Source organism: Varanus komodoensis, unplaced genomic scaffold (assembly GCF_004798865.1).
Source record: "Varanus komodoensis strain SLA01 unplaced genomic scaffold, ASM479886v1 scaffold14_1, whole genome shotgun sequence".
Lineage (NCBI taxonomy): Eukaryota > Metazoa > Chordata > Lepidosauria > Squamata > Varanidae > Varanus > Varanus komodoensis.
In genome coordinates, this window is record NW_025335438.1 from 25,194,094 (window position 1) to 25,213,942 (window position 19,849).

The 19,849-nt window shown below is 39.1% G+C and overlaps 2 protein-coding genes across 13 annotated transcripts in view; one reads left to right on the top strand and one right to left on the bottom strand.

Annotated features, from left to right (window-relative positions):
• The window catches only part of OSBPL1A (oxysterol binding protein like 1A), a 77,862-nt gene that overhangs the window by 56,659 nt on the left and 1,354 nt on the right, over nucleotides 1–19,849 (top strand). For 9 of the 11 annotated variants that reach the window (XM_044424113.1, XM_044424112.1, XM_044424116.1 and 6 more), the window contains 10 exons: nucleotides 644–719; nucleotides 3,116–3,250; nucleotides 3,922–4,019; nucleotides 4,610–4,792; nucleotides 6,766–6,873; nucleotides 7,217–7,306; nucleotides 7,490–7,616; nucleotides 12,190–12,306; nucleotides 13,065–13,188; nucleotides 14,162–14,252. In XM_044424113.1, the coding sequence (XP_044280048.1) occupies nucleotides 644–719; nucleotides 3,116–3,250; nucleotides 3,922–4,019; nucleotides 4,610–4,792; nucleotides 6,766–6,873; nucleotides 7,217–7,306; nucleotides 7,490–7,616; nucleotides 12,190–12,306; nucleotides 13,065–13,188; nucleotides 14,162–14,252 (1,149 nt within the window). Of the gene's footprint in view, nucleotides 1–643; nucleotides 720–2,465; nucleotides 2,538–3,115; nucleotides 3,251–3,921; nucleotides 4,020–4,609; nucleotides 4,793–6,765; nucleotides 6,874–7,216; nucleotides 7,307–7,489; nucleotides 7,617–12,189; nucleotides 12,307–13,064; nucleotides 13,189–14,161; nucleotides 14,253–19,849 lie in introns of those variants that run through there. The other 2 variants (XM_044424123.1, XM_044424114.1) reach the window with 2 other exon arrangements.
• CABYR (calcium binding tyrosine phosphorylation regulated) overlaps nucleotides 1–19,849 on the bottom strand; it is a 74,494-nt gene that overhangs the window by 38,496 nt on the left and 16,149 nt on the right. The window lies entirely within an intron of this gene.

Below are 19,849 nucleotides of genomic sequence, written 5' to 3' on the forward strand. Positions count from 1 at the left end.
TCAATTAACCAAGTTACCAGCCTTCAGCAGGAAGTCACTCCCATTGTTCTTTGGAAATTATCATCTATATACAAGTATACTTTTGCATGCAGTTATGTTTTAAAATACTGCTTTCTAATTTGACCTGGAGTTACCTATTACAAAATACTGGGCTTTTAAACTTTAAACAGATCTTGAATAAATATGTTTTGCCTCTTTTAATAAAGCAACAATTTTGAACACTGATAGTATATCACTCAAATTATAATGTGTGTTATACTTAAATGTTTATATTAAGAACCAATGGCCATGACCACCTGCTTATCTTAGTCTGCTAGCTACTGCAGTGTGAGAGAACTTTTCTGGCAAGCAGGTTGTCTGAACTGGCTACCTAACCCAAAGCTGCAAGTTTTACTTGCTAGTGCTCAGTACATTTGGTGTACATGTGTGGTACTTAACTATGGTTTATGGCAAATAATTTTAAACAACTTGTGTAAGTAGCATGGAGTAGCTGCTGATAGAATTTGGCTATTTAGTAGTAGTGTAGATAGCCTGTTGTTCAGAGGTCAGCTCTGGCAACGTAATGTGCACTCTGCAGGTGCTTAATATTGAAGCATATTATTCATTACTAACAAGCTTGCTCTCTTACCTTCGCCCCATCTAGGACAAGCTTGCCCTCGCCAATGTTTTCTAGAAATGATTTCAGTATTTGGAGTATCTTGAGAAAGTGCATTGGAATGGTAGGTGAATCTTGACTTAAAATAAAGTATCTCTGCAACGTCTTTATAATAAATATGTCATATGATTGAGTTTTCTTTAGTATGAAAAATCATGATTAGTTTTATACATAACCAGTTACAGTGTGTGCCTTAACTGTTGCATGCCACAGAACAATGTCCTGGTTTACCCGGGCTCTCGGGGAACCCTGGCTTATGCTCCTGCTGCAGATAACGAATTCCTACCATTACTGGGAATTCTAGCTTGTCTTTTCCACAACAATCCAGAGTTTTAATCCATGGTTTGTTTTTAGCTTATGACTCTGGCTTGGATAAAGCCAGAGTTCCTAGTTTACATATATGTAGAAACATACCACACGTGGTTCATACAGAATCAGAAGTTTTGTGCACACAGCTCATAACCAGCTGCTCATACACCAAACCCTTGAACTTTCTACAATTCTTTTAGAAACCTGCACATGTCATTGACACATTCTGATAATTTGATCTTCTTCCATAGAAAGTGTGATCTAGGAAATGTGGGGGATTTGAAATCTTCTGGAATGTTCACAGGTCTTTTCTATTTCTTTCAAAGATATGTGGTGGGGGGGGTTGGTTTTGTTTTTTGGGAGGATTGGGGTGGAGAAAATTGCTGCAGTGAAGGAAGCATTCTAGAAATCTAGGCAAAAGTTTAAAAGGCCTTAGGGAATTTCTGTTCTGATGAGAGGTGTAGAAATATAATAAAGAATAATTAATAGTAATAAAGAAAGCAACATCTTTGAAACTGGAACATAAAAATTGCAGTAGAAATCTAAGTCTGAGTCATTGCCATGAACAGCTGGTGATATTGGCTCTCATGTCATGGAAAGCATATTTCTTGTTTTCCTCCTACTCAGTGAAGATTATAATATAATATATTTATAAGAATAAATTACCACTTAATCAGTGTTGTGCCATGAAATTGTAAGAAAATAAGGCAGAAATACATCTTATGAATGAACTGTACTGAAATGCTGCAATACTAAGGAGCATCTTCAAACACTGTAACACACACCTTTCAATTCTTTGCCAAGTTTTGATGAATGATACAGGTATTTTTACTGCAGTTGAACATCAGTAAATAATACCATGCATTACTTTAAAGTGTGTGTGTGTGGGGGGGGGCATATGGTCCTCCACATTATGTTGAACTCCAACTCTAATCAGCCCCTGTCAGCATGACCAATGATCTCAATGAGAGGGCAATGAGAGCTGTAGATACCCATTCAAGATGGGTGTAAGAGTTAAAAGTATGAGCTATAAACTGGAAGCTCATACTTCTGGCTTAAGAGTGAGATACTATGGCTTGCATTAAATGGCTGTTGCAGAGGTTATCAATTAAGAGTGTAAAATTCCTTAGTAGGTTAACTTTTATGTACATTCTCTCTCTCTCTCTCTCTCGCTCTCTCTCTCTCTCTCTCTCTCTCTCACACACACACACACACACACATCCAGTTTTCAAACAACAATAAAAATGGGTACCATATTGGTCCTTTTCCCCCCAAAAGACCATAAAATAACATCTTTTTGTTAGGACCAGCCAGTCTTTGTAATGTGGTATGCAAGCAAGCATTCATATTTGCATGAAACATACCAGGCATACTGTGTTCTCTCTTTGGAAGATAAGCAGAGCAGTCCCCTCCACCACTGTACGTGCATATATTCTCCTGTTTGATCACTGGAAGAAAAACGTAGCACTGCTGACAGCCATGCTTGTGCAGTTGTCCCGAGAGCTCTCCTTGACCCGCCACCAGAGCCAAAGAGCAAGGGGCAGCTGTGTCATTGCAGCCAGCCCAGCACCATGTGAGTGTTCTGGGTCTGCTAACAGGGCATCCATTGTGTGTGCTGTGCTCTCCTACCAGGCTTGAGGCATTCAGATCTGACCAATGGACCACTGCTTCTGCTGCATTCTGCTTACAGGATTCAGCCTTCAAACCATCTCATACAAGATCTTAAAGAAATTTCCCTTTTTTATATTATTACCATTTAAAAAATTGCCCAAGAACTCGCCTCAATTTAGGCGATTTCTTTTTATTTGTTAGATTTGCAGTTCATTGTTTTCAACTTGTTTGAGCTTTGCAAGGCAACTTGACAGCTGAACAGCTTCTAACATGAAAAGTAACTCTGAAAGCTTCATCACTGACTGCCGATTTGAAGCTGGATCTCTCTGGTTTAACACTATTACATGTTGCTTAAGTTTTAAAAGGAGGCTTGTATATAGGAAGCTATTTACCCCTCTTCAAATTTATCTTTTTAGCAGTCCGCTAACGGTTTAACTTGATTTCACTGTATTTTACAGTAGACACAACCCATTCATATAGTTAGTAATGTAGTATATGGATGTTTGGGTAACTTTAACCCTGTCTTTATAATTCTGCTAGGAGCTGTCCAAGATCACTATGCCAGTAATTTTTAATGAGCCCCTGAGTTTCCTACAGCGACTGACGGAATACATGGAGCATACATACTTAATTCATAAAGCCAGCTCACTTTCTGACCCAGTTGAAAGAATGAAGGTACTCCAATTCTGAATAAATGCATGTGGTATTTTTTGGAACTGTATACAGTGGGCAGTATCCAACACATGCCAGTGAGATTAAGCACCAGCATGACAGAAAGCTACTGCTTCCTATAGCAGCCTGAAAATAACCTTTTCTGGAACAAAACAAGTCAGCTCAAAAAAGAACTTCGCATTTCAGGTCCTTTCCAGGATTGCTTTAGGAAGCACTAGCTTCCTGTTACACCAGGTGTGAGTCCTGCTGGCACAATATAATCAGCAGAGGTGCAGAGGCAATGTGGGCTACTGCCCTGTTTGTATAGGCTCTAAAACAGGAGGGGTGTTTATTTCTACATCATCTAGAAACTTGTTGTGAACCTTAGGCCTGCTGAAATACAATTGGCTTGACCTCCATAAAGGTGTTAAAGAAAGTCAGCCATTGAATATCTGGCCTGCTAGCTTGGCTTTAAGCAGTACAGCTTAACTATAAAAACTGCAGCAGGAAGTGGGGAGGGGGGTGATGGTAATCTAGCTTTTCTCCATTTTCCTCTCTTAAAAATTAGTTTGTGCTTCTGCATTACTGTAATATTTACCTCCTCCTCATGAGAATGAATTCTTCAAAAGACCCAAAGCCTAAGATGTTTCTACATTAAGGAGGTAAAAATACAAATGCAATTGCTTTTCCAACAGTGTGTGGCTGCCTTTGCTGTCTCCGCTGTTGCCTCGCAGTGGGAACGTACAGGAAAACCATTCAACCCATTACTTGGAGAGACATATGAACTGGTCAGGTAATAAGCATACACAGCATTTAACTGACTGGCTTGGTGAAATTAACCTGATTGTGGCTGATAGTATCCTAAAGTATGTAATTGCTACCCAGCAACAGCAGCAGCAAAAAACTTTACTTGGCAGTGAATGTAATGTGGCAAGTTCTTATCCATACAGGCCAATGAGACTTGCCAGCTGCCGGCCTCCAGGGTGTCTCAGTGCTTGAGGCAAGAGCGCATGCTGACAGGCTGTTGCCAGCCCGCTCCCGTGTCTGCCACCTCACTTCCCCTGACTGCAGGACTTGGCTGAACCCTTGTGAGAGCTGACGGGGCAGGGTAGCCATGGTTGGCCCTCCTGGCTGGAGAGGGGAGCAGCACAATTTGCTCACCTGCTGCCTCGCTCAGACTGTGTACAGGGGAGCAGGCTCTGACTGCTACCCATTGTGTCAGGAAAGTATAGCTATTACACACAATTACATGCTTGTGTAATCATTAAGGTTTTGTTCAGAGGGAAAAAATACCTGTCTTTAGAGGCTTATGTGGCAGCATCTCCTTTTTATCCCATTTTGTAGAAAACTATTGTTCCATTATAACTTTATTTCTGTGTTTAGGGAGGATCTTGGATTCAGACTCATCTCAGAGCAAGTTAGTCATCATCCACCAATCAGTGCTTTTTATGCTGAAGGACTGAATAATGACTTTGTATTTCATGGCTCCATTTATCCTAAACTCAAGTTCTGGGGAAAGAGTGTTGAAGCAGAACCTAAAGGAATAATAACTCTAAAACTTCTTGAGTAAGTTGTCCAAGCAATGTTCAGCTGCCTTAGACAAAATGCCAATGCAGTGCAGTGTTCTGCCATGCTGTGTAAACCAACCTTCCTCCACCTGGTGCCTTCCAGATGTGTTGTACAATGATTCCAAGGATTCCCCTGCCAGCCCTAGAAAATACAAGGTTGGGGAAGACTGATATAAACTATTCCCCTACCCCACAGCCCCCAAAACAGACTCTCCCTTGCCCACAGATGGCTGAGATGGAAACAACCAAGCAGGAAAGACGAGTACTGGGAAGAAATATAAGAGCATGGATAGGCTGATCTAAGACAGCAGAAGGTGGTAGGGTCTTTTTAAAGATCAGGCAGACTGAGCTGCATCTGTGATACAAGGGGCTGGACGTGAGCTTATGGAAGATGATACAGCACTCCCAAACTCAGCTATCCATGTTGCTTCCTTTGGAACCTGCGTAAAGCAGCTGAGCATGTTGGGCCTAGCTCATGTATGTTAGAGAGTTTCTCTTTCACACCATATACATCAAAATTAGGTGACTTCCATATTGGGGCCAGGAAATGGAGGGCTTGCTGATATCAGAGATTTGATCAAGCCCAGCTGGAGTCCACCAGGAGAAGAGCCTTAAGTGTGGCAGCCCCATTTCTGTGGAATTCCCAGAAGCAGGAATGTGTTCTTGTCTAGAGATCACCTGTGGTCACAACCAATGGTCAACAGGCACAGCTTTGATGCTGCAGCAGCAACATCAGCGTTGAAATCATGTCAATCCAAACCAAATTCTTCACCAAGAACTCCATTCTTTTTTATGCCTATATTATGTACATAGGGAAATTCAAGTAATTTCAATGTTGCCTAGCATTCTGTGATCCCATGGAATTGCATCATTCATATATCTGGCTGTCTGTATAAAATGCCCATAGAATTAAACTGATAAATAGCTTGTCAGGACCTGAGCAAGGTTTCCCTTCATTCTTGTAGCAGAATTCAACAGGCACATTCCAGTGGCAAAACATATCCAGGTTCAGTCTTCGACATTTCCAGTCAAGGGGATCAGGTAGCAAGTGACAAGAAAGAGCTCCGCTGAGATCCTGAAAAACTGCTACCAGTCAGCATAAACAGTACTGGACTAAAGGTGCAATCCTGTGCCTGTTTAGACAGGAACAAAAAGGCTTACAACTCCCAGCATGCCCAGGCCAGATTATTTGTTCATTTAGGGCGCAGTTGTATGCATGCTTGGGCAGAAAGCAGGCCTACAATTCCTGGCAAGTTTGGCTGGCCGTTTTTGTTGGGCATTGCTAGAAGCCATAGTCCTTTTTTCTGTTCTGCCCAATTTTGGTGGGAGTCGTGAGCCTTTTTTGTCTAAACATGCATAGGATTGTTTCTTAAATGGACAAATAGCATGACCTGGTAAAAGGCAGCTTCCTGTGTCTGTGTTAGGGGATGTGTCCCAAACAATTTCAGGTTGAGAGCAGTATATGATGCAGATGTAGGTGGAATGAAATGTAGTTTCCATTGTGTGACTGTAGCTTCCACTGCGTTACCTTATTGGTAAGTTCTGTATGCCCTTAGGTTGGGAGAAACATGATGGAGTGTTGATACCGTTCTCCACCTCTCACATACCTTATCTGTCAAAACTAAATAGCCTGCATTTGACAGATTAGGTAGGGCAGGCAACATGCTCAGTTTGAAAATGCTTCAGAAATATCCCAGAGTTAAGCTTTCTTTGGGACCATGGGGTGTTGTTTTGGACATGAAAACATCTTGCGTCTGTCAGCGTATGAAGGTAACTAGAGTTGCCATGTCGGAATACATGAAATCAGCATTTTTCTTGCTTCGATGTATGTGGTCTGTACATTTTGTACTCTTTGATTTATTGCAAATGGCAGAGAATGGACTGATTGATGTACATTTTCTAAAAACAGGTTTTATTGGGATCCTTTAAAAAGGATTGTGAATTTAACTGCTTTTCTTCTTTTTACCTCAGGCACAATGAGGCATACACATGGACAAACCCTACATGTTGTGTGCATAATATTATTGTAGGAAAGCTTTGGATTGAGCAGTATGGGAATATGGAGATAACCAATCACAAGTAAGCTTGAAATGCTCCACTTATGACATATATAAAATGGGCATAATTATTAAGGCTTTTGCATTGACAGGAAATATGAACTGATTTGGTTTGCTTTGAACACAAAACTTTCCTGGAAAGGGCAGGTGCAAGCTGGCTACTGCCTTGGTCATGTCAAGGAATACTACGTCACCACTTGACATTGACCAAAAATACAATATATGCATTGAAGACAAAATAGAGGGTGCTTTCTTGTTTTTTTCCAAAATACCCTCCTCTGTAGTACATTTCAAAAAGCCAAGGCACATGCTGTTTGTATGTCAACTGTAAAATGTTGAAGCAGTAATGTTACACTTTTCCACAGAACTGGTGATAAATGTTTGCTATATTTCAAGCCCTGTGGACTTTTTGGAAAGGAATTACATAAAGTTGAAGGCTACATTCAAGATAAAAGGTAAATAAGCCCTTTGAAAGATTCTGAAATGTCTACTACTGTAATTCATATAGAGGATTTAGTAGTTTCTGAGAGCTGATGACTTGCTGCCCTAATTTTTGTAGAGTGTGAATCTGAGCGTTAGAATAAGTCAAAATGTACTCTTTCTAAAATTAGTTTTTTTCTGGGGGTGTTTTTTGACAGCAAAAAGAAACTTTGTGCACTATATGGAAAATGGACTGAGTGTTTGTACAGTGTCGATCTTACTACATTTGAAGCTTACAAAAAGAATGACAAGAAAAACACGGAAGAGAAGAAAAATAGCAAACAGGTATTAACATGGGTAGAGCAGTAACAGGGTTATATATTTGATTAGCTCTAAGAACTCAGAAAATTTATGCATCTTGTTCTGACTTAAATAGCTGAAGATGGTGTTCAAAATCTGAAATGACTTCTTGCCCTCTCAGAACTTCCAAAAATCTCAAAACAATGCAGACTATTGTTAGAGGCTTCATTAATCCTGATGTCCTCCTTTTCTTCTGCCTATACCTTCACTTACCTTCACAGCCTGTCAATTGACATTCACAGTTCAGATAGAATACAAAATTCTTGGATCTTCACATTATAAGCAGTCAGCCACAGAAGGGATATGGGGCAAGGGAGGAATGCTCAGTCCTGACATCCATTCTTTGCTTCAGCAACCATGGTTTACATGAAATCTTAAGTAATTATCCAGCTGGGCCTCTATTATGTTTCCAGGTCATGGCTACAACTTCTACAGATGTATTTAGATGCAGCTTCAGATTGCTTTCAGTACAAGGGTGCCATCATGTACATGTTTAGGCAGAGGAAAGCACTCCAACTCCCATGTCGAGTGGAGAATGCTAGGAATTGTAGTTTTTTCCTTTGAAACTAGCATAGGATTGCATTTAAATCTATGCTTTTGTCCTGTGAACAGGACCACCTGGGAGGATGGCTTGTCTTTATAAACTAATATAATTCTTTTTCTCAGATGGGAGAATGCAGTATTCTACAAATGATTGCAGATCACATGTGCTACAGGGTTGATCAAACCCAATCTCTGGGTGGGGGGACCTCCATCTAACTTATAAAGATACTTTTTTGAAATTTTATTTTTCTTCACCTAAAAACATAGGATATTATCTAGAAAAAGTTAAGAATTAAGTCCTCTTGCTTTCAGTGGGACCAAGTCAAATCCACACTTAGCTGTTGGCTGAAACTTTTAAGTGTTTATGTTTTCATGGCCTACCAATTGCGTTTTTAATGTTTATAACTTCAAATTGTCTTCATTCTTAATGCTCCAGTAGTGATTCACTTGATTGCTGCCTACAGTCAGTTTTCAATACTTATTATCAGGAGTATGAAAAGGCTCTGGAGAATTACTACTGACTTTGAGATTGCACCTGTGGAGAGCCCAGGGGAACAGGCTGAGGGAAGAAAAGAAAAACATAGCATTTATATGTGGCTCATACCTTACTTGTAAAATCTGGTTATGCAGAAGACTGTTGTGGAGCAAAATGTATACTGCAATCTGTCTAAAATGTGGGGGGCTTTTTTTTTTTGCATGCAGCAATACATATACATTCAGAATTTACAAGTAAAGCGAAATGGCATACTAGTTTTTGATGAAGTTGACGCACTTCCAAGACTTCTTTTTTAGAAACATTTGAGCTATCAACCTTTCACCTGGCTTATTTTCTTTCCGACATAGAAACTAGATGTCTTGCTACAGTGTGCTGCTATTTATTTATTTATTTATTTATTTATTTATTTATTTATTTATTTATTTATTTATTTATTTATTTATTTATTTATTTATTCCTGAACATCTTTTCCAGACACATGTATACACATTAAGAAATGTACCTAGGAACTTTTGAACACTAGTCATAGTGCGTCTTTGGAGAAATGACCCAGTAATACACAGGCACAGGCACTCTACTTCAAAAACAAGAATTTTACTGCATGCTCAATCAGCAGGCATGATTAGGTACTGTTGCTAACTCTGGAACGGGGGAATGTTGTTGCCCTCATGGTCTATTTTAGGCTGAGTTTCTTAAGTGAATGTACCATATTTTGCCAAATACTAGGGTGGGCTGTCTGTATGCTCTTGACCAAGCAGCTTGCCAAGAGAACATTGTATTTTGTTTTCCATCTCTAATTCTTAAGATCAAGGCTACACCTTTGTAAACAGCTTGCTATAGAGTAGGTCAGTTTAAAGGCTACTGTAGAGTAACAGAAACTACAGGTGCTTCAAGTCTGCTAAATTTCAGCATTTAGCTGTAATTTAGGACTGCTTTTCTTTTACCTGGGGGGATCTTGGTGTAAAAATAATTACATAGGCCAACACTGAAAGAGCTATTATAGGCATAGCCGTACTTGGAACATTGCAACTGAAATCTGATTGGAGTAACAAGCACCTCTATTTCAAAGGCAGCTTTCCTTCTGACATGAGAAAGGGCTGTTTGCCAAATAGAAGTATAAAGTGATGTTTGACATGCAAACTAATTGTGTAGTTCTTTGTGTAATTCTTTATTGCTGGCAGCCAGCACTGGGGCAAAACAGTAACCAACTCCAACTGGTGCTATAAATTATAGGTGCATCTTACCATATAAAATAGATTTATTCATGGCAAATTTTGGGCTAGATGATATGAAGGGTTATGAAGGAATGATATACATGTGGACTTCTATTGCATGCCATCTAGAGCAATAAATTCACCTTGGGATTTTGAGATGTTCTGTTTCAGGGTTGAGGCAAAGCTCATTTTTAGTAACCCCTGGAGAGTTAAGTGCTGTATAATACTAAATAGGCAGAGCATTAACAACAATGAATGAATGCAAATGAAGTAGAAATTGAAACCTGAAGTTTAGAAAGAAGGAAATATCCAAGGAACAGAAAGGTAATGAAGGAGAAAGATAAGAGGGAGCACATTAAAAACTTGAACAAAGCATGAATATTTTATCAGTGAGGAGAGGGCAACATACAAGTTACATGAGCAAAGCAACTTGAAGATAAACATGAAAAAAGGCAAAAATTAAAAAGGATGTGGTTTGAGAAGTACAAACAACAAAAGCGTTATCAATAATCAACAAAGATACTATCCAGGAGTTTAAAAAACTGAACAGGGTACGCAGCCCTATTTACAGAACAGGTAAAAGAACATCTAAATTTCTGGAGAAGAGGAAAGAATGGGAGGCTCAACAGCCATGAATCAGGTGGTGAGGAGGATAGGGACAGGAAAGACAAGGGGAAATAACTGTATTTTAGAAAAATAAACTGGACCAGAAGCAGAGTGCCAGCCAATAACTACACACTAAGGTCAAAATAGGAGACACATCTGTAGCACAGAACATCCTTGCTTTAAAGAAGGCCTTGAAAGAGGAGAAGTTCATAGTCAAAGCGGGGTGGGTGGGTGGGTGGATGAAGAAAGCAAAGCTTTGCCTTGCAGCAGTAACATAGCCCTCTGTCTTTCAGCAGGTGTTTGTTTTATGTACAGTTTAAGGTTAGGGCTGTAATTGGTCCAGAACTGGCATAGAAATTTAGATTTTTTTCCTTGTTTTCCCAAGTGAAGTGCTGGGTAGAGAAGCTCCAGGTAGGAGCCCAAGAATGTCAGCTCAATCCACACACGGTTCCCCTCCCTGTCTTAAGCTGTCTGCAGCACATTCTAGTATCACTACATTCTTCCCCACTCAACACATACACTGCTCATGGGGGGAAATCTAAAAAATTAAGAATGGAGTAGCATGTACAGAACAAAAGTACATCCAGTCCGGCATTCTGATCAGCTGGAAAAATGTCTGAGAAGCTGACAAGTGGGGCCCGGCAGCAAGTTAGACATAGGTCACTATCCAATACTCAGCCCTTACTTCTATCGGTTACTCAGTTGGACTGCTATATGGTTGACTGCTGCTAAAGGTAAGCAGCTCAGGAATCTGTCTTGGTTTCTATTGAAGAAAGGTGGAAAATTAAGTAACCACTATTTAAACAGGCCAAAAAGTATCTTTGTGAACCACTGAACAAGTACAGTACTAAATACAGCATTTTTCAGCATCTTAAAAAAATAACATTGTGCTTTCACATTTCACCTGTGCTTTCAGAACATCAAAACATATTAAAATACAGTACATTTAATTAAATATTCATTAAATTAAATATGTTTTCAAGGAGCAATATCCAATACTGTTGGTGTACCTCGGTTCATTCTTTTGTTCTTGTGGGACCAACTATTAGTGCAAAAATAAGCATTTCTGGTTGAATCAAGAACTAAAGCTTTCTATTGAGCTATTGGTGGATCCTGCTAGTTTGTAGCATCATTGAATACTGCCCTAGGACTTGCAATAGTCTGGAAAATATATTAAAAGCTTATTAGCAAACTACTAAAAAGAAGTCATCTACCAGCCCATTTGTTTTATCTGCTGGCTGTGAACGAGGGATTACCTTCACCCATAGGCAGTAGAGAAATCAAGCAGGCTGGCAGGGAAGGCGTTGAGTGACCCATCCCTCTTTCTCTAGTACCCTGGTTCTAAGCTTGCCTGACTGGATGGATGGAATTCTTTGTCATGAGCGGCAAAGGTGAATATTCAAACAACAAGGCTGTTCTGTGCAGACCCAAACCCATGACATGAGCTTGGACATGATTCATTGAAAAAGAGAACCAGTTGTTAGGTATTTTGGAATTATTGTTTAGCCACCATGGTGCCCAAAATATTCTTCATTTGATCATGCATCTATAAATTTATAATTTCCTTTTTAAGGTCTGGAAATTGATATTCTGTTTCTGCCTATGCACTTGCTTCGTTTGATCCCCTTAGAGCTATCCTGAAATAGCTTTGTAGCTTCTGAGTTTAATATGCTGGGCTTCACACTCATTCTTCTTGCAGTTGGGCAGTTCCGATGAACCAGATGAGATGCCCTTGCCAGATTCAGAAAGAGTGTATGTTATTCCTGGAAGTGTGTTACTGTGGAGGATAGCTCCAAGGCCTTCAAACTCAACACAGGTAAGAAAGGACTGTGTGTTGACAGTTTGCAGTTTGCTTGACAATCCATCGAGTACTTTTGTTCGTGTTTGGATTTCCTCTTGTGCGTGAGAGAGAGAATGCAAATTACTCTGCTAGCATAGCACAACAAACCATTTTTTCTCTTATTTTTGAAACTCTCAGCTGTTGTGTGTCAAGTAAGAGACCTACTTTTCACCACCCAGTCCCCCCCCCCCCCCCCCCCGCTGCCACCCCAATGTAGTGGGGCAGAACAAATCAGCCCAAGTTTATAATCCTCAAATGTCTCTCTTGACCATTGCAACCAAAAACCCAGGGACAGAGTGTTATGCTGTGGTAGAGAGGGCAGGAACCAGTATGCATATTTGTTTTGGCTCATACACAACTGCCCATTGGCATCCAATCCAGATGTTGGAATAATTGCCTTCCTCCATAGAAATATAATTCACCTTTCCTTTTTAAATTACTGTATTCCAGATTTTACATTCACTCATGTTTGTTTTCTCACCTGGGAACACATAATCATATTTAAAAAGAAAGGTACCCTTATACAATGAAGTGGTAGCACTTTTTTGTTTGTTTCAGGAACATTTATCCAGAATTGTATTACTACTGGCTAATAATCCTTTTATTTTCAACTGAAATAAAGAATAAGTATTGTAGCAGTCTTTAATGAAGATGCTCCCCATTCTCTTTTAACTTTCTCAGCACATGTACAGCAGTACACACTACAGTTGTCCTAACACTACTTATTTTTTTAGATGTACAACTTCACTACCTTCGCTATGGCTTTGAATGAATTGGATCATGGAATGGAAAGTGTTATTCCTAAAACAGACTGCAGGTTAAGGCCTGATATAAGAGCCATGGAAAATGGTGAAATAGGTAATTTTTAAATAATATTTGTATAGGCCATAACTTTAATGTATAGATTTGTTTTTGCAACAGTGATTTACAAAACTCTTCATAGAGGAATGCCTGCCTTCATTACTGATATGGCAGTATGTCTGCTGCTGAAGAGTAAATATTTGGAATACTGTTTGATTGAAAATTATTTTCATCCACCTTTTCCTCAATGCAGTCAGCTTGTTTGTATTTACTGTCCTTAGTTTGGGCTTTGATTTTAGATGAACAAATGTTTCTGCTTTGCTACAAGAATAGGTTCCAGTTTCTCCTTTTTCACTGTGGTCAGCTTTAGAAGTAGCTTTGATTATTGTGACAGTTATGCCATCAGCACTGTTCAGATTTCATCTAACACGGTTGTATACACACAATAGATTGAGAACAAGGGGAGTATTCAGTTGGCAAAGCAGGGGTAGAGACAAAATTTCAAAAATCCTCAATTCCTACACTAGGTTTCCAATTTGGATTGGGTCCCTTTTGTTACTTAAGAGAGGCCAACTGTAGATCTGGGAGCCATTTTATGTCCCCTGAAAACCCCCACTTATAGGGCATCTTCCAGAAGTAGTAGTAGTTTTTAAAGCAAACATATCACAAGCTAGTTTATTTTTTCATTAAAAAATAAAGAAAAAAAGGTGGGGAGCAATAGGAGCCACAAACCACATCCAGTCCTGCTTTAGAATTAAAGATACAGCTGCTCATTGTATCTTCAAAGTAATATGCAGTTTGGGTCTTCTTTATAATAGACCTGTGAGTACACTTCACAACGTGCCTTAGCCCCATTCTTGGGGAGCTTGAGACAATCTGCTTTAAGTCCATGAAATGTTGGAAAATCTTGGGATATACTGGCTCTGCCAACATAAATGGCATTAAAATTTGCAGGTGAGATTGATTGTATTCTATTGTAGCTACTTTTACTGTTCAGTATAATTTGTTACACTTTTTTGGCTCTTTGTAGATGTAGCCAGTGAAGAAAAGAAAAGGCTTGAAGAAAAACAGAGAACTGCTCGTAAAAATAGATCTAAATCAGATGAAGAGTGGAAGACTAGGTCAGTAAACTGAAAGTAACTCTTGAATGAGGGTTATTCTGCACCTCTTTAAAGACTCAGCATTATGTTTTATGATGCTGAGCCATGTCACACAGGTTAGCAGTAACTTGTGGGTTAATTCCATGGCCATTTTGAATATTTAGACTCTTATCAGTGTTACTTAACATCTGGATGCACATACTATAGGTTAATTATGTGTTAAACCAGCCACTGTAACCTAAAAGCAGTAAGTTAAATTAGATTGGACCAATTGGAAGTTGAATATTCAAGGCTATAGGAGGTTCCTGGCTAGCACCATGGACAATCTTCAGTTAATTAGCCCACAAGTTGCTGCCATTACTTGTGAATGAGCCTGTTGTCTAATATATTGGTGTCCACAGAGGAAGTCCAGGTTTACTGCCTATACAGCACCTTATTCTGGCTCCTGAAACAAATTTTGACTGGGGCCTTTAATAGGCAATGTTAAATTAGTTATAAACTACTTAGTTCCACTCAGTTCAGTTGTGGCTTCCTTGTTACAAACTCCTGTTCTTGTTAAGCTTTCATAAGGACTTGACTTTAGCATTGGAGCCTGGCTTGCAGGATTGGAATTAGGTTTTTCCAACTGGTTACTCAAATCAATTATTTTCCGTACAGTCTCTCAGGGACTGACAGAAATACCTAGCTTTTTTAGGCAACAATGGAAACTCAGAATTGCTATGCACATAGTTCCAGGTAGAGGTATTCCTGGGCCTGTGGCATTCCAACCTCCAGGTTTTTTTCTCATGATCCTGACTGTGTTCCTCAGAACCATACATATCCATTAGTGCCAATGGAAAGGTTTTGTCTTCGCTTATTTGCCGTGCTGCTGGCAATTTGCAAGGAGAATAGTGGCTGGAGAAGGAAGGGAGTTAACATCCATTTCCTCGTGCAGTCTGCTGCCACCCCCTGCATGTGCACACACAGCTTAGAAAAAGACCTTCCTTTAATGCCAATGGGAAGATTGGATTCCAAATCTTTTATGTTCCTAGCAACATACCATACCTTGATAGTTGTTTAATGTAAGATGATATGCCAATTTTGTTAGTAATCATCATCAAACATGCTAAGGATATTTCTGCATTCTTGTGTAACTTCAGCAATACTCCATTGACAGTTATGGCATTTCCATGGAAAACCCAGAGCTTTCCCGTTGGATATTACTGGATTTCAAGCACATATTCAGTGTTCTGCTAAGGCAGCGGTGCAAATACAACTTGACTGAATAGAACTTTGTGACAGTACTGCCTTGATATAGTACCATAAAATTATATTTGTAACACATTTGGCATATGCATTTTACGCATTTGAGTTAACAGAAGCTCTGTGCCAGTTTTAAAAAAATGTTTCAGTACTACTGCAATCACAATGCTTGTACACAAACATCTTCAAAAATATACATACCTAAAACAAGTATAAAGTACATGTAATGTCTCCAACAATATCCAATGGAAAATTAGGGTGTGATTCTCCCACTTCATGACACATACGCATTACCTTTGCATATGCGTACTTGCACATGCAGGACTGTAAGTTTCCCATCTTTGTATACGAAAGGCACAGTCCTATGCATGTTTAGCCAGAAGGGAAAGCTGGAAATTTTAAGATGTCCTTCTGGCCAAATATGCAAAAGACTGTACATTAAGTTAGTTTTAAAACATCTTAGAGGAAGCCAAAATATTGCAGCTAAGCTATTTCATGAAGAGAGCCCACATTCTCATTCTTAAAAAGACACTGAAATCATTGTCCTTGTCTTGTTGTTGTGAAAGAATAACTGTGTGCAGAGTACATTTAACATTATGCCAGCTTGAAGGAAGCAGGCACACACTCTTGCATGCACTGTACAAAAAAGGTAAGTGCTGAGTACAATAAGACAACAGATCACAGCCAGATACAATTTATGTTGATACTTGGGTATGCTTCTTTCATGTTAGTCTAATATAGAATGCATGTTGCAGCACAATAATCCATACTCTGTATTGTGAATGTTTGCACAGCTCGGAATAATGGTGATGAAGTTAATCCAACATTCAGATTGAAAACTTTGCAATAATTTTTTGCCAGTCAGTTAATACTACTTTTCAAAAGAGGAAAAAAACTATGCAGGAGGATTACAAATAGAAGATGTATAGTTCAGGATAAAATAGGTTTGCTCAAAATAATTTTTTAAACTTGGACAAGTCAAGAAAGTCAGTAATTTTTAACTCTGAGGATACTCAATTTTTAATTCAGAGTCATATGTTATATGGAAAAATGTTTAAATTAGGATAGGGACAACACTGTTCTTTCAATCTTTAATTTCAGTAGGATGCTTTTAATTGCTTGCATATTAGTCTATTTTAATAGCCCTAGCCTGTTGATATGACAAATTGCTTCTGTATCAAAAGAGCTGAAGGCAATGTCATAAATCTTTGCTGTTTGTTTCTGAGAGTCAACAACAACCCTGCTTTTTTTCTATGAAAAATAATTCTGACTTCTAAATGTTACAATATAGCTGGTTTCAAGGTACTTTGGTACTTGTAGCCAGGACGGAGAGGTTTATAAAATTTCCTGTCAAGCTACCCACCCACAATTTCTGTTTTTGAATAGTTATCCCTATTAAAAATCTAATAACTATCAGTTATCACTTTAAAAATGTGAACTTTTGTACTACACTCAGTACATGGTAAAATTCAGAATGGGACACAAGCAAGCCTTTTAAAAAAAGCAGTGTGTGGCTAAGACAATGAAGCATTGTTGCCTTTCATGGCAACATGAATGCTTGACTGTGTTCTATCCTTATTTTGTCATCACCACCAAAGAGCCAAGAGCACTGGTGCTAACCAGGACAGAATAGATTCCTAGATTTAACTGAGGGAGAGCTCTTGTTTGCTGGATTATTCCTGCAAACAAACTTCCTGTTTTATTGTTCCAGTCTGCATTATGTTAATGGAGAGATTTAGAGATGTCAGGTTCTGACCTTCTTAAAAGCCCTGCCTATTCAAATGCTCTGTTCCAACTTAATAGTAATGTGAACAGAGAGCTGGTGATGCTGGAACTACAGAAGAGACTGATGAATTCCGTTCAAGAAAATGAATATAATGGTTCATTGACTTTTTCCCTTTGTTTTAGGCTGCTTAAACAATGTATGATGTTTTTGTTGTATTTACAATACTGTATAGACAGCTGTCCAGATAGATGCATAAACTGTATTAGGCATTGCTTTGCTTGTATCTCTATAGAAGGGTATTTTAACATGATTATTTCTTAATAATTCTTACTGCTAGTTATATATTGCAGTCATCGTGCTTTAGGGAAATAGCTTGTGCCTCACCTTCACCACAGCCATACCATGCAGATGGGCTGCCTTGTGCAGACTACCATACACAGCACTATTACTTCTCAGAGGCATCTCCCTGGTTTGGCGTACTGCACACAAGAAACGCAGCAGGGATTCCTGCCACTGGTCTCTGTGTACTACTTGCAAGAAGTGCTTTAGTTCTTATTGGTGGCATAAGTGTAAATGCATGGACACATGTGCACACAGGGACACCAATTCCAGGTCCCAGCAATACAGCCTTAGCACACTCAGTGAAACAGGGTGAGAGTCTGACATGCTTTTGCAGGTGTGTTCAAATCGGGCAATGATTTGAGCGCATGTCTCAGGCTACTTTTACTGAGTACATTTACAGGGTTGCCGCCAGACATAGCTTTAGTAATCAAGTGAATCTCCACTTTCAACAAGCAGAATCATAAAAGGAAGATTGACTGCAGAAGCTTCTGAAGATGTCATCTGGCTCCAGACCTAGAAAGTTCATGTGTATTCAGAAGCTTATTGACCAGTCTGTGCATAAAAGTTTTTACACACACTTCTGAATGTTCTCTTTGAAATACAACACATAATGGAGGACATGAGGCAACTGCCAGCAAACAATAGTCTTTGCTGTTTCCTTCATGGTTTGATCATTGAAATGTCTTTGTAACTGTAAGTTGCATTATGTTTTGTCTTTTTCCAAAAGTCAGCCAGTGGCCCAGGCTCCCAGGTTTGATCTCTTCTGATATTTTTGCTTGCTTTTCTGAAATGCTTGATTTTTGTGTTTAAGGCTTAAAATAATAACCAGTTCCTATAAACAAGAATAAGTGATACTCCAGATATGAACTTGGTCCTCTTATCAATATTGTCTCTTCAACTCAGCTATAATTACTTTTGTTTTGGGGTTTTTAAATTACTTTTTTTGCTGGGGCGGGAGTGGCATTCTTAGCAGTTTTAGTAAACTGTAGCACTTATGTTTGAGTGCACCTTGCATGTTAATATACAGGTTCTCTTAAGATATACCTGAGAAAGAAAGCAGAGGCTTATTTTCTTTTCTGATATTGTTTAGATGATTTAAATAGTTGGCTTGGGCGAGTTTGTACCATCATGGAAGGAATCCAAATCTTCATGTAGTGATACCTCTTGGATTCTTGTTCAAATGGCCAAATTCTGTGTGTACCACATCCAGAGGCAAAATCAAACATTTCTCAAAGCACAGCTTCTATATACAATAATGTTTCACCAGAGGAGGGATGATAAAGTTAAAAATCATGGCATATTTTCCCCATCTATACTTACAAATCTGAAGAAGATGCTGTAATGCACTCAGCATAGCCTATAAATAATATTGGACTATTTCCAAACAGCATGCATTTTGCTTCTATTTTTAGCACCCTATTCCTACTGGACTAGTTTTGGCCAATTCTTCCTGGCTTTATAATGAACACTAGGACTGAGCTTTCTTCCTTTGCCCCACCATCCAGCATCAGACTTCATTCCTGGCATACTGAAACCAGTGTACTTGAAATCACAATTTCCTAGTGTAGACATAACAAGGTACTCTGGCTATTACAAGACAGAAACAGTAAAGCTAGCATAGGAAGGGATCAGAAAAGTGGGTAATGTTCAGCAATTATATTCACATTCAGCTTCATAAAGCATGGTTTATGAAGCTAGGAAAGATGATTTGAACAAAGTCATTGTTTTCAGAGCAGCTGCAAAATGGCTATAGTGTTGTATCAACCATACTATACACTGCTGCCTCCTACTGTATTTTCACTACCATGCCACTTTCTTCTCATAACAGACCCTGTGTTTATGAACTTAAGTTTTCACAGTGAGCTATTTAGAGAAAACTTTACCTTGCTTGCCGGACCTTTTTATTGCTCATCTTAATTAAATTGTACATCTTGAAAATTGGAATAATATACAGTAAGCTGCACAGAGGACCAGCTTCTGGGATCATCATGCTTGGACAGCTGCCAATGCCCCTCTAGGCCCACTGTCAACCCCTGACTTGACACTGCTTTTCATTACCCACTGGCTCTCTGAGCAAGTGAATGGAAAGGAAAGCTTTCTTGCTGCTTCCTTCCCGAAACACCCCCCCCCCCCAGATCCAGCTCTGACTGCAAGATTTCTGCAATAAGACCTTATTTATATTCTGCAGCACACTGTTGCATCTTTCATATATTTCACTGAACGAAAACACCATTAAACTTGCCCTTTTTTCTCTCCATTTGTTTCACTCTGAGCAAAAGTAGGGAATAGCGCAAAAGCAACTCAGGCA